General features: G+C 43.2%; 1 protein-coding gene and 2 pseudogenes across 1 annotated transcript; 1 reads left to right on the plus strand and 2 right to left on the minus strand.

Moving 5' to 3' along the window:
• Positions 1 to 307: 307 nt before the first annotated feature.
• Positions 308 to 1714, minus strand: LOC112312484 (tripartite motif-containing protein 75-like). The gene has a single exon (XM_024568988.3). The coding sequence runs from the start codon at positions 1712 to 1714 to the stop codon at positions 308 to 310; it is 1407 nt and encodes a 468-aa protein (XP_024424756.2).
• A 6856-nt stretch (positions 1715 to 8570) lies between these two features.
• Positions 8571 to 9987, minus strand: LOC112312333 (tripartite motif-containing protein 75-like; annotated as a pseudogene).
• Positions 9988 to 11398: 1411 nt separating this feature from the next.
• Positions 11399 to 11543, plus strand: LOC112312747 (small nucleolar RNA SNORA48; annotated as a pseudogene).
• Positions 11544 to 12872: the final 1329 nt, after the last annotated feature.

Here is a 12872-nt window from a genome sequence, read left to right on the forward strand (position 1 = left end):
GGAGAAGAGGTGGGCAGCCTCAGATCCTGGAGGGTCTTCCTGCTGTCTGTCTGTGTTGTTGAAACAAAATGAAACTTTCTTCTTGGAGGGGTGCAGCTGTTAAGGGGGCATTGTATTTACTGTCATGTTAATATGATGCCCACCTTCCAGGGGGAGGTAGAAGATAATGTATTATAGAATTGTACCTCCAAAACCTATGTAATTTTATTAACCAGTGTCACCCAGTAAATTCAATAAAAAAGGGAAAAAAACCCACCTTCCATTAAAAAAAAAAATTATGAAACTGGCCCAGCCTATTAGAAAGTTTTCATTCACAGTCTATTCCTGTACAGATTCTAAGAGGATGTGAATCAGGTCCCACATAGAAATAAGGCCTAAGAGGTCTATTAAAAGTGTCAGTGAAAGTACAGATATGAGACTTGTCAGTCATGTTGTAAAATGAGACCTCACCCATCTCACAGTCCAGGAAGATGCCAATGCCTGTGGGTTTCACTCCCGACAGAAGGGGGGTTCTGCCAGCTCCTGGGGCATCATAACCATCTCCCTGCCGCCGAATCCTCCAGCATCCCTGACAGGCTGATGGGCTTCTCCTCATCCTTGTAGAAAGAGAGTCTTTGCAAACCCCGATAGCCCATTTGGATTTGTCTCCCACTTCTACCTCCCAAAAATGCCTGCCAGAATGAAAAAATGGAAAACCCAGGACAACTGTGTTGACTGTAAATCTTTTTGGAAAATCTGGAACCTTTTGTTTTCTCTTTGTATATCTCACACATTTTTTATCCTCAGAGACAATCAAGTTAGGGTGTGCCGTTTCAGGGTCTAGAATGATATCTACTCTAAATTTCTTTACAATTTTCTGCAAAGCAGAATACTGGAAAGGGAAACTGCAGCCTTCCCTCCTTAACTGAACTGAAAAGACTGATGGACTGAACTCCTCAGAGTTCTTGTAGAAATTTTTAATTTGTAATAGCAATTCCACTTCCGGCAGCACACTGCTCTCTGCTAGCTTACTTAGTAGACCTTTGAGTGTGGAATTGTACTCTGAAAATGCAGTTATATTAGCGCTGAGTTTCTTTTGAATAGCCTTTTCTTCATCAGCTAATCTCAAAAGAACTGCTTCTTGATCACGTGCTAAAAACTGCTGCAGGTGCTCAAATTCAGAGAGTAATTCCAGCCTTTGGTTTTCTACCTTCTCTCTCAGTTCTAAGGGTTTTTTGCTTTGAATGCTCATTAATTTCTGAACGTCTGCCATCCGCTTCTTGAGGGGCTCAATGTAGCTGCTGAGCATTTGCCTGTGATGGGCAGCAGCCTCCTCCATGGGCCTCACCTGGTGGCCCTGGTGGTCAGGGGTCTGAGTGCACAAGGGACACAACACCTCTAGGTCCTCCTCACAGAAGAGGGTCAGAACCTGGTTGTGCTTCTCACACAAGCACCTCTCTTCCTGATGCTTCTTCTTGCTCCTGGTGATCTGGAGGAGCTTGGCAGTGTCAATCATCCTTCCCAGCTGGGTGTTGCTCCTCAGGTCCCTCTCTTGGCACAGATGACGGCACACAGGGCAAGGGAGTCTGTCCTGCAGATCAGCCCATGACTGCTGGATGCAGGAGCGACAGAAGTTGTGCCCACATTCAATGGTGACAGGGTCTCTCAGGTCATCCAGGCAGATGGGACAGTTGACTTCTGCCTGGAGTCCTGCCAGAGCTGCTTCAACCGCCATGGAGCCCTGCATGAAGGACTGAACTGAGGTGGGTTTTCTTCAGGAAGCTGGGCTCTGCAGTGAGAAGTGGATATCCTGGGAAATCTCAGTCCTTACTTTGCTGGTAGCCTATAAAGTCCTGAGTCTTCAGACTTTGTAATTCCAGCTGCCAAGAGGAGCCCTTCCCATAACCTGCAGCCAGTCACAGCTCGGCTGGACAGCTGCTCCTCCGGAATTTGGAAGCTCAGAGGGCATTAAGCAGCTTTCTTGATCAGAACAGTTGTTTGTTATCTCAAATCATTAGTTGCTGTGGGTGAGAAGTTATTTATTTTTTTTTAAAAAAGAAAGAAAAACCACCCTGAGTTTTTTTCAAGGGGTCCCACTACCACATTCTAGTCAAACAGTTATCCTCTTCTAATCCCAGTCTTTCTTTCTCATGCCTTTGTCATTGTGCCCTATCTACTCCCACCCTCTGGGAACCCATCCCATCTACTGTCCCTTCACCCCCCCTGGGGCTATGGAAAGGGCACAGGCTCTGGGACAGATAGATGTGCCACACCCAAATTAAAACACAGCCTTGGTCACCTATCCATGTAACTTGGGAGAATTTATTTTACATCCTGAAGGGGTTCAGAACATGCCTCCCCCAAATACGCCATTTTGGATGTGGGTTATTTTAAGCTGAAGGCAATCAAGACTCAGTAGACTCAGGAAAAGCCTTTTAGCTCCTCCTTAACTGCCCTCCAAAAGTATAAAATTTCTCCATTTGCCGGAAGACTCAGCAATTATAAAGAAAAGTAACATTCGAAAGAAGGCCTTTCTAGCAGGAAGAGAGCTCTCACCAGAGAGAACTTTTTCACCTAAGAAACTCCTGCTTAACAGGACCACCTTTGTGTACTGCAGATGTCCCCCTCTCACCTCCTGTGAATCGCCTCCCCCAACCCCAGGACCCCAACCCCCTAGCCCTTCCCTCACCTCAAGATGAAGTCTCAACTGTCTGGCCGCCCATTTGAGTCTCAAAGCTTTGTGAAATTTCTGCATGTAAAAAAATGTAATTAAAATGGGTTTTTTCTCTTGTTAATCTTATGTCAATTTTATTCTTAGACCAGCCACACGCGCTAGGAGTGTAGAAGGGAACATTTTTTCTCCCCTACAATTCCAAACTCTTAGAATAAGGTATATGAGAATAATAATTTCACTATAAATTTTTGCCTTATGAGAATATAGAAGTTAAGGAAACCCCCATCAATTTTGAGGCTTGAAACAGAATTTGTGATGGCTCAGAATTTACATTTACCAAATTTAGTTGTAGCTTTTTTTAATCCTTGCTTCTCTACATGTGTTGTATAAGGAAATTCAATTTTCCCTGTGTATCCTCACCCTCCTAGCTTCTTAGCTGAGACATTCTGTGAATTACATATATACCTCCTATACACATGAGAGACACCCAGGAAAACTAACTTCCTGAAATGGCCTAAACCATCACCTTCAATATTGTCTTCAGCTGAAGATAAAAGATGTTGGGTGTGGGACACTTATGGGAGCTTATCCAGCAGAGTAAATAAAGGTAAGGTTGATAGGCAGATTTAAGTGGGTATGTGCTCCATTGATAGTTTCTAGAGCTTCAGCGTCATCCTCTTCCTGATATGGAGAGAAGCACCCTTACAAATGGAGATTTCTCTTATAAATGTAAATCTCCCTTACAAAAGGACAACTTCTACACGGTTTTCAGAGATTCTCTGGGATCAGGAGCCTTTCAAAAATAATCAGCCCAAATAATCTTTTTATCCCAAAGAACCCATATATATAGTGTGACTTATTCTGCTCCCATGAAACAACATGCCACAAAAGCCTCATTTGTGAAATGAGATCCAGGAAATAAAACTGGAAAATATTTTCAGTATTTACTAGTAAAATATCACCTCTAAATAAAGAATACCTATGAGACAAAAAGGTAAAACAAATAAACAACTTCCCATGAAGAAAAACAAGCAGAGAAACAATGTTATGGACAAATGCAGAAACAATAATCTAAGAATTACAAATCTGCCCCTTTTACTACACTTATTGTATCGGTAAGACTGAAAAAATCATTAAAGCCCCGTTTTGGCTTTGGGCGGTAGCTATTCAAGCACTATAGATAATTGAAGTAGAAAACTTTTATTTAAGAAAGTAATGCTGAACTATCCATCAACAACTGAAAGAAATGTTTGCTTTGCCCTTGTAATTCCACTATCACTAATTCTAAAAACTACATGTTAAGAACAAGAAAGCAGGCCCCCAAATAAGTGACTTATGCTAATCCCCAAGTCATCAAACCAAGATTCAGCTCTCCCAGAAACGGATTCTTAAACCAGTCAGGAATCACCTGATCAGTGCTCATGGGGTCAGCTGCCGGAGAGGCCCCTGCCGTCCCCTAAAGGAAAGGGACCTCTCCCTTTGCCTACAACTTCCTGTTCCCTTCAGCCGATACAAATCTTTCATTTTGTACAGCTCCTCGGAGCTCCTTTCTCTCTGCAAGACTGCGTGCTGCCCCATTGAATTGTTGATAAAGCCAGTAAGATCTTTAAAATTTGCTCGGTTGAATTTTGTTTTATAACACATATCACTTGAACAAATATTCAAAAATACATACAAAAAAGAAGAAGAACAACAAAAAGAGGCGTATTTGAAGACATTCTCTTCAGTACTGGTTTAAACCTCAAAAAATGTGGAAACACTGGAAATATCAACTGTCAGTATTGGCTGAATAAAGTACATTACAAACATGTTAAATACATGCTGTTCAAGAAACTACATGCAGATTTTAAAGAAAGATGGTAGCGCCAAATGTATTGATACAGAAGGAGGCACACAATACATTGTAGACTGAAAAAAGCAGGTAACTTCTCACCCCACTTCAGTCCAGTCCCGGCTGTTGTCTCTTCCCCCTAGACCACTGGACTACAATATTCCGAATTTCGTATTTTAGAAAATGAATGTACTACATAGACCATGTATTATATAAATGTCCATGGGATGACATAGGGAAACACTTCCTAATTAAACACAATAATAATTACGGAGCAGAATGAATGTGTGTTTAAACCAAGTGGGATAATTAAAGACTATAAAAAGCTTCCTGTCAGGTGATGTTTTGCCAAATACGTTTGCACCAAATTTATCAAAAACTTGTTATATAGCAGTTTGGGTTTCAGACTTGTGGGCTCTGCAGGATGACCCTGTGACCTGGGACTAGTGTCCACCAGGCCATTCCTGCCTGTGCACAGGTACAGGATTAGAATGTGCCCAAGTTTCCCCATATCCCTCACCAAGCCCAGGAGAGTCCTCGTGGTCTGTCCCTTATCTGGCACCAAGCCCACTCTAGGCTGGCTTCAGCCCCAGTTCTTCCTTTACTTTCTCCAGGTTGACCTACTGGCCCCAGAGTTTTTTTTGGGGGGTGGGGGTGTTAGAAACACTTTATTTCAATTGTCCATAAAAAATTTCTCTATACACAGTACCGAGTAAGTATAACTTCCATTTACTGACAACTGCATTCTCTCAAGGCAGCTTGCAAGTACCACCATTTGTTTTTAATTGAGATGTAATTGATCCCAGGGCAGTTGAATACTGCTGACCTGGAGCCCAGGAAAGCTCTAGCTACCCGTGTCCCTCCTTAGCTCCTCCTCTTCCTTCAGAGCTCACACACCCATCCCCAACATCCAATTTTAAGGTTCAGTATCACACACACTCTCTATAAAACTTAATCATTATAGTGATGTTCCACACTAACTATGAAAATATTCAGCCTGTATCTTTCTTTCTTATTACTGGTCCTTACGCATCCAGCTCAGGCAGTGCCTGGCACCTCATAGGAACTCATTAAATATTTGTTGCATTAGGTTCCTGGTGCTCCCCCATACACTTTGTGGCTTTGGGTAAACTACTTAGCCCCCTACAAGAAGGCAGCCTGGTTGGAGTAAGGGAGATCAAGGCCATTCAGAGCCTGAGAATTGGAGATAGGGGCCCCATAGCTCTCATCCCTCCACTTCCCCAACCTCCCCGAACCTTCCCTCACTGAGACATCCCAGATTTCACACTTGGCCTCAGACCAGCAACACCGAGAGCTTAGTCACACACAAGATATTGCTCCACTTTAGGACAGGGTGGGATCTGTTTTTTACTTTGTTTTTCTTTTTTAAGGTTCATTTATTTCCTTTTAGAGAGATGGGAAGGGAAGAAGAAAGAGAGAAACATCGATGTGAGAGAGACACATCCATCGGTCACCTCTCACACTTGCCCCAACCAGAGACCAAACCCGCCACCCAGGCATGAGCCCTGACCAGGAATCAAACTGGCGACCTTCCACTTCGCAGCACAATGCCCCACCAGCTGAGCCATACCGATCAAGGCTATGTATCTGTGTTTTTAACAAATATTGCAGGCAGTTGTGGACGACGCTTTTTGAGAAACCAGGAAGTGTAATACACGGTATGTGCTTTGAAATAAGCCAAACCTGAGTCTGGATTCCCTGGCAAGGCATGATCTCTCTGGCGTACCAACAACCTCCTCATTAGGCCAAGCCTTTTACCACATTCCAGCCTCCTGCACCCACACCCTCCCATCTCCCGGCTTACCTGGAGAGGGGAGCTCCGGGACAGGGCCACTCCGCCACAGATCCTCAACCAGTGCGGGAAGCTGCACACAGGACCCAAACTTGAGTATAGGTGGGAGGGTGTGGCCGTGAGGACTCCGCCCAGTAAAGACCAGATCTTCTTGGAAATGGGGGGAGTAGGAGGGCGGAAGGGTGGCAGGGCAGGAGGGGGATTTTTCCTGTAATTACAGGAAGCACTTCTGTGTCTGTGGCCCTGATCTAAGAACTTTGGAGTCTTCTTTGTCATAACCGAGTAGGATCGTTTCTGTTATAATTTACGTTTTTTTTTTTTTTTTTTAAATGATCAAACCAAGGAAAGAGAAAGTTGAGGAAGCCAAAAAGAGATTTCAACCCAGACCTGCCTGCCTGGTTACCAGTTGAGTTTCTTGACAGAAAGCCAACACGGAGGGAGCCCGTATGTAACAAGCGGTGGTTCATAGATGCCAACTGTATTTAGAAGGGAATTCTTGAGATGTAAACTATGTTCTTTTTATCTGATACATATAGAACAGAACTTAAAGTGATTAAGCTGTTATACTGATAATGACTCTGGGATCTTCATTATCCTATTATCTTTACTTTGCACATTTGCATGACAAGATTAAAAGGGTTTAACTTGTGAGGAGAGAAAAGGTTTTGTAGCTGAAAATATTTTTGTGCTCACGTGAATCCAGTATAATATGGTGGAATCCTGTAGAAAATAATACTGTAGATAAGTTGTATTCTTCAGCTAACCTGATATAAGATAAATGGCAGAGTGAAATATATTATTGGTAAATGCTGGTAGGTTGTAAGCAAAAAAAATTGCTGAAAAATAAAGTAGGAATACCATTCATGTGCTACTGTAAAAGCAAAGACTAATACTTTTTTTTTAAAAAAAAGACTTCATTTATTTTTAGAGAGAGGTTAAGGGAGGGAGAAAAAGAGGGAGAGATACATGGATTGGTTGCCTCTCACACCCCCCAACCTGACACCTGACCTGCAACCCAAGCATGCGCCCTGACCAGGAACCGAACCAGCAGCATTTTGGTCTTCCAGACCATGCCCAAACCACTGAGCCACACTAGTCAGGGCAAATAGCAATACTCCTAAGTGTCTGCCAGTAAATAAAAGGCAAAGCCCAGCATAAAATAAGTTAAATAAATTCTTACATAGTTTTATTATTCTTTAAATTCTACCAATGTATTTTAATCCATTTTTCTTTTTTCCTTTATTTTAGTTTTTGTTTTAATCCATTTTATATGTGTATCTTCTTTTCATAACAAAAATAATATATGCACCACTGTCAAAACCAATGTAAATCAGAAATAGAATAGAAACAGGTTTAAATGTTAGAACCAGGGAGAGAAAAGTGGCAGCCAGTTTAACCTGGTAAAGACCTGGAGACAAATCTCCCGGCAGTGGGAAGGAAATGGGAATTTCGTACTGACTGTTCCAAATCAAAATATAAAAGCTATTAGGCCCCCAAATTAACCAACCATGGCAATCTTATTTATGATGGACATAATAAAGACTGACCTTTGTCTGTCACTTGTGTCAAAGTATATGTTAAAAATCTCACTTGATTTTCATAATTAGTAGGCATGATAGACATTAGCCTCTATTTTTCAGGCAAGAGTTTAATTTGGGATACCCCTTGAGTAATAAGGAAAACCCCATTCTTTATAAAGGGTACCAATTCTGTCTGACCTTTGCCCTGGGAGAGACATTACTTCATCATACAGGAAGTAAACAAACCTGCCCTTCGCTTTGTATGGAGACACCATTTCTACCGTCCAAGCCTGTTGTCATACATACTGTTCCTTGAAAATATTGTCTGGAGTACTCAGTTCCTTTCTCCCCAAACAACAGAAACTTGAGATCCACTGAAAACTGTCTCCCCACAATTGTTTCCTCTCCCACTGGAAGAGGAAGGTAATTATGTAACATGTAAGGTAATTATGAAACATGTAAATGCATAGGTATAGGAGATAGGTAAATATTCACAAATTTATTGCAGCCATGAAAGTACACTTTACACTTTATTATTGGAATTTTGGTAACACTGTATTTGTTAGTTCCCACATCTCTATTGCTATTGAAATAAAATTTAAAAAAAAATAGAACACAAAATAAGAGAAACTTTCTTCACGTATGTTAAGTCAAATAAGCATTAAAAAAACTTTTTGTATTGGTGCTAGAGTCACTGATAGTTGTACAAAATTCTAGCTACTGTTCAAAAATCATGGGAAGAAAATGAGGCAGTCACAGGTCACCTTCGTAATCTCTTACAGAACAGATTGTAAGAGGTTTAGGATCACATCCAATACGGAAGTAAGGCTTTAGCACTTCAAAAAATTTATCCATGAAAGAATGGATGTGAGACCTGTCATCCAAACTGTAAAACGAAACCTGCCCCAACTCATAGTCCAGATAGATGCCAATCCCTCTGGGATTCTCCTTCAGCACAAGGATGACGGGAGCAGGCCCTCACGCCACATAATCACCATTCTGCAGCTGAATTGTCCAACATCTGTTCTGTCCTGGTGGGGACCGCTTTCTCTCCCTGGTCAGGGAGGCTTTACAGATGCCCACAGTCCACTCGGGCTTGTCATCCACCTGGACCTCCCAGTAATGTCAGCCACAATCAAACTCTTCAGAACCCAGGACAACTGGGTCAGTCATAAATCTCCTTGGATTCCGAGAAACTCTTTGCTTTTTCTTCACAAATGTCACCGACTTTCTGTCCTTAGACACAAGCAGATTAGGATGTGCTGTCTCAGGATCCAGAGTAACTTCTTCTCTAAATTTCTGTATAATTTTCTGCAGGGCCGAATACTGGGGGGGAAGACTGCACCCTTCTCCCCGTAACTAGACCCAACACACATCTGGGGGTTTCAGGCTTTCACAGCTGTGCAGGACACTCTTGATGTCCGTCAGCAACTTCACATCTGACATCACACTCTTCTCTGCCACCACGTTTAGGAGACTGTTCAGGCTGGAAATGTGGTCTGCAAATGCACTTGTGTTCGCACTGAGTTTCTGTTGAATATCCTTCTCTTCTTCAGCTAACCTTGAAAGAACGGCCTCTTGCTCCTGTTCTACAGATTGTGTGAGGTGCTCAAATTCAGTGGCTAACTTCCTTCTCCGGTTTTGCACTTCGTCTCTCAGTTCCAACAGTTTCCTGTCTTGGGTGGTTATTAGTTTCTGAACATCTGCCACCTGCTTCTTGAGGGGCTCAATGTAGCTGCTGAGCCTTCGCCTGTGACGGGCAGCGGCCTTCTCCATGGGCCTCACCTGGTGGCCCTGGTGGTCGGGGGGCTGAGTGCACAGGGGACACAACACCTCTAGGTCCTCCTCACAGAAGAGGGTCAGAACCTGGTTGTGCTTCTCACACAAGCACCTCTCTTCCTGATGCTTCTTCTTGCTCCTGGTGATCTGGAGGAGCTTGGCAGTGTCAATCATCCTTCCCAGCTGGGTGTTGCTCCTCAGGTGCCTCTCTTGGCACAGATGACGACACACAAGAAGGGAGCCTGTCCCGCAGATCAGTCCAGGACTGCTGGATGCAGGAGCGACAGAAGTTGTGCCCACATTCGATGGTGGCAGGGTCTCTCAGGTCATCCAGACAGATGGGACAGTTGACTTCTGCCTGGAGTCCTGCCAGAGCTGCTTCGACTTCCATGGAGCCCTGAATAGACTGGACTGAGGTGGGTTTTCTTCAGGAAGCTGGGCTCTGTGAGATCTCTCTCCACTGACAGGCAGATGCACACTCAGGTCTCGCTGTCCTTCCTGTCCTGAGTCGTTCTTTCCTATGCGACCACTGGCCACAGGTGTCCAGAGGAGCTCGGTTCACCACCTCCAGCTGGTCACAGGGCAGTTGAATCCAAGCTCAGCAATTCTTTTTGGTTAGAAAGCAGACATGGCACTAAAGTAACTCTTTGTTCCTGGGGATGAGAAAATATTGTTGCATGTTAAAAAGGCTACCGTTTGTCTTGTAGTCCTGCTCACTGCCACAGTTGAAGCAACCACTGATGTGTCTCTCTACCACCACTATCCAGCTAAACACAAGTCATCCGCAAGGGTGCTGCATGGGACTGTGGCGAATGTGTGGGTTTGGGACTAGGTCATCTACACCTGGGTCAGCCTCCATCCTTAGTGACCTACCATCTGGGCAGCCTGGGGAAAGTCACCCAACATTCTTATCTCCAGGAGAATCTAGTAAACAAGAATAAAATTCCCAAGTTCAATCTTTTGAACCTCATGAAAAACCTAAGAAAGGGATTTGGCATGATTTGGCTTAAACCAGTTATTTTTGATAGCACTGAATTCATAATATACCAAAGTTTACTTGTTTTTCCTTTAAGCTTTTCAACTGCAGGATATATCCAGCTGGTACAGAAAATTGAATGGGATTTGAATTAGATTAAATTTACTCTTGAGGACCCTCCAACTCAAAAAACTGATTTTTGTGTGATGCTCAGAATAAATAAAATTGGAGATCAGGGTTTCTTTTATTTTTTTAATAGTTCATTTAAGTTTTTTTTCCCAATATCATTTACCCCCTTTATACTCTCTTCCACTTCCCCCCAGCCCAGGGTTTCAATGTAAACTGAAACAGAGGAGCATTTGAGATCTTGCTTTCTGGCAACTGTCCTCAGTTTGGCATTTCAAACTGGTGAAATAAATTTCAGAGTGGTAAAATAAAAAACTTGCATATATACAGCTGGTGATACTGCAAGTTGGTACAAGCAGTTCAGAAAACTATTTTGCGTTATGACCTGACTTTGAACATAAATATACTTTAGGATGCCGTTATTCTACTCAGGTTATATAACCATCAGACATATGAACCAAAGGGAATAAAAATGGCACACAAAAGCCCATACACAAGGTTCGCTGCGATATTTTTCACAACAGGCCTATGGTGGCAATAACCCCGTGTCCTACAACATTTGATTGCATAAGTGGATTACGGCGCATTCATACAATGGGTCGCGAATCAACAATGGAATGGCTGTATCTCACAGACGTAGTGGGTGAAGAAAAGCCAAGGCACAGTAACTCAGAGTGTGTGCAGAAAATACTATTTCATGACCCCCTGGCAATGGGCAAGGAGACACCTGATTGGTGATGTTGCTCTTACGTCAGTCAGGGACAAAGCAGACGTACAGTCCTTAGGTCATCCCAGCTTAATGCCTGTGTCGGTGGCCAGAGCTGTTTCATGCCTGGGGCACATTAAAAAAACAAACAAACAAACCTACTTCATGGGTCGTCCGCTTCGGCTAACATTTGGGGAGGAGGGACCGGCTAGTGATTGGGAGGAACATGAAAAAGCCTTCCAGATGGTGGTAATAATCGATTTCTTAAATGGGTGGTGGCGTAGAGTTACAGGCCCATGCAACTACCTGTTTGCAAGTCTATTAAAAGTAAAAGTGATAATAAAATCGTAGCTTACAAGAATAAGTTATGGTAAAATATTGTCATTCTTTTTGAGAAAGCCATCTGTATGACTGAAAATCAGAAAATTGATATTATTTTGTCAAACCATATAAATAGCTCCTACACAGAGAAACTAAAAAAAAACCATAATGGATATACAAATGGGTAATGGAAATTAATCATAGAAACAAATAACCGATTATGAAATCAAAGCAGATCATTTTGAAAATTCCAGCCCTGGCTGGTGTTGCTCAGTGGTTTGAACATCGGCCTAAACCAAAAGGATTCTGGTTCAATTCCTGGTCAGAGCACATGCCTAGGTTGCAAGCCAGGTTCCCAGTGGGCGACACGCAAGAGGCAACAGATTGATTTTTCTCTCATACAACGATGTTTCTTTCCCTCTTTCTCCCTCCCTCCCCTCTCTCTAAAAATAAATAAATAAAATCTTTTAAAAAAATAGAAAAAAATTCCAGAGACATCAAAGTGACCAACAGGAGACGTTGTTCTTTGTAACACATGTGACTGCCAATGATTTTAAAAGACTCGAGCCAAGCTGCCTGGGCTGAAATCCTGGCACCCCCATTTATGGCCCTGTGACCTTTGACAAGTCAGAAAGGATTTATGGGGAGGACAATGTGCCTAGCAGCCAGCCTGGCACAGAGAAAGCACTCAGTGGTATCTAGTAATACCCAGACTCTCCATACATCTTTTGTGGCCACTACTCCAACTCTTGACCAAGCTACCATCTGGTCCCTCTGGCCATCAGAACTCCTCTCGAACTGCCAAATCCATCAGCATTCACTGGGGAGGACTCCCCTCATCTCTCCTCCAACAGCAGGGATCCTATCATGCCCCTCCCCTACCGGACTGCTGGTCCCACCTCCACACCACGATCTTTTGCTGAGCTCCAGCTTCTACCAGCACCAAGCTCTCTGCAGCTCTCACCTTCCTTCCCTTTTCTAGCAGGTTCAGCTCCCTCTGACCCAGTAGCTTGTACAACAGATCCCCTTCGTTGTCTCCAGTCCTTTTAGCCAGCTCCCAGTTCATTTGTCACTTCTTTCTGATCCCAGCTTCCCCTGAATCTATAATGGGTCCCTTCTCCAACACAATGTCGGAGGACAGTAAGGA

This window comes from Desmodus rotundus, chromosome 9, assembly GCF_022682495.2.
Source record: "Desmodus rotundus isolate HL8 chromosome 9, HLdesRot8A.1, whole genome shotgun sequence".
Taxonomy (NCBI): domain Eukaryota; kingdom Metazoa; phylum Chordata; class Mammalia; order Chiroptera; family Phyllostomidae; genus Desmodus; species Desmodus rotundus.

Bases quoted from the DNA above. Each gene is read 5' to 3' on its own strand.
- LOC112312484 (XM_024568988.3), bottom strand. From the start codon at position 1,714: ATGGCGGTTGAAGCAGCTCTGGCAGGACTCCAGGCAGAAGTCAACTGT.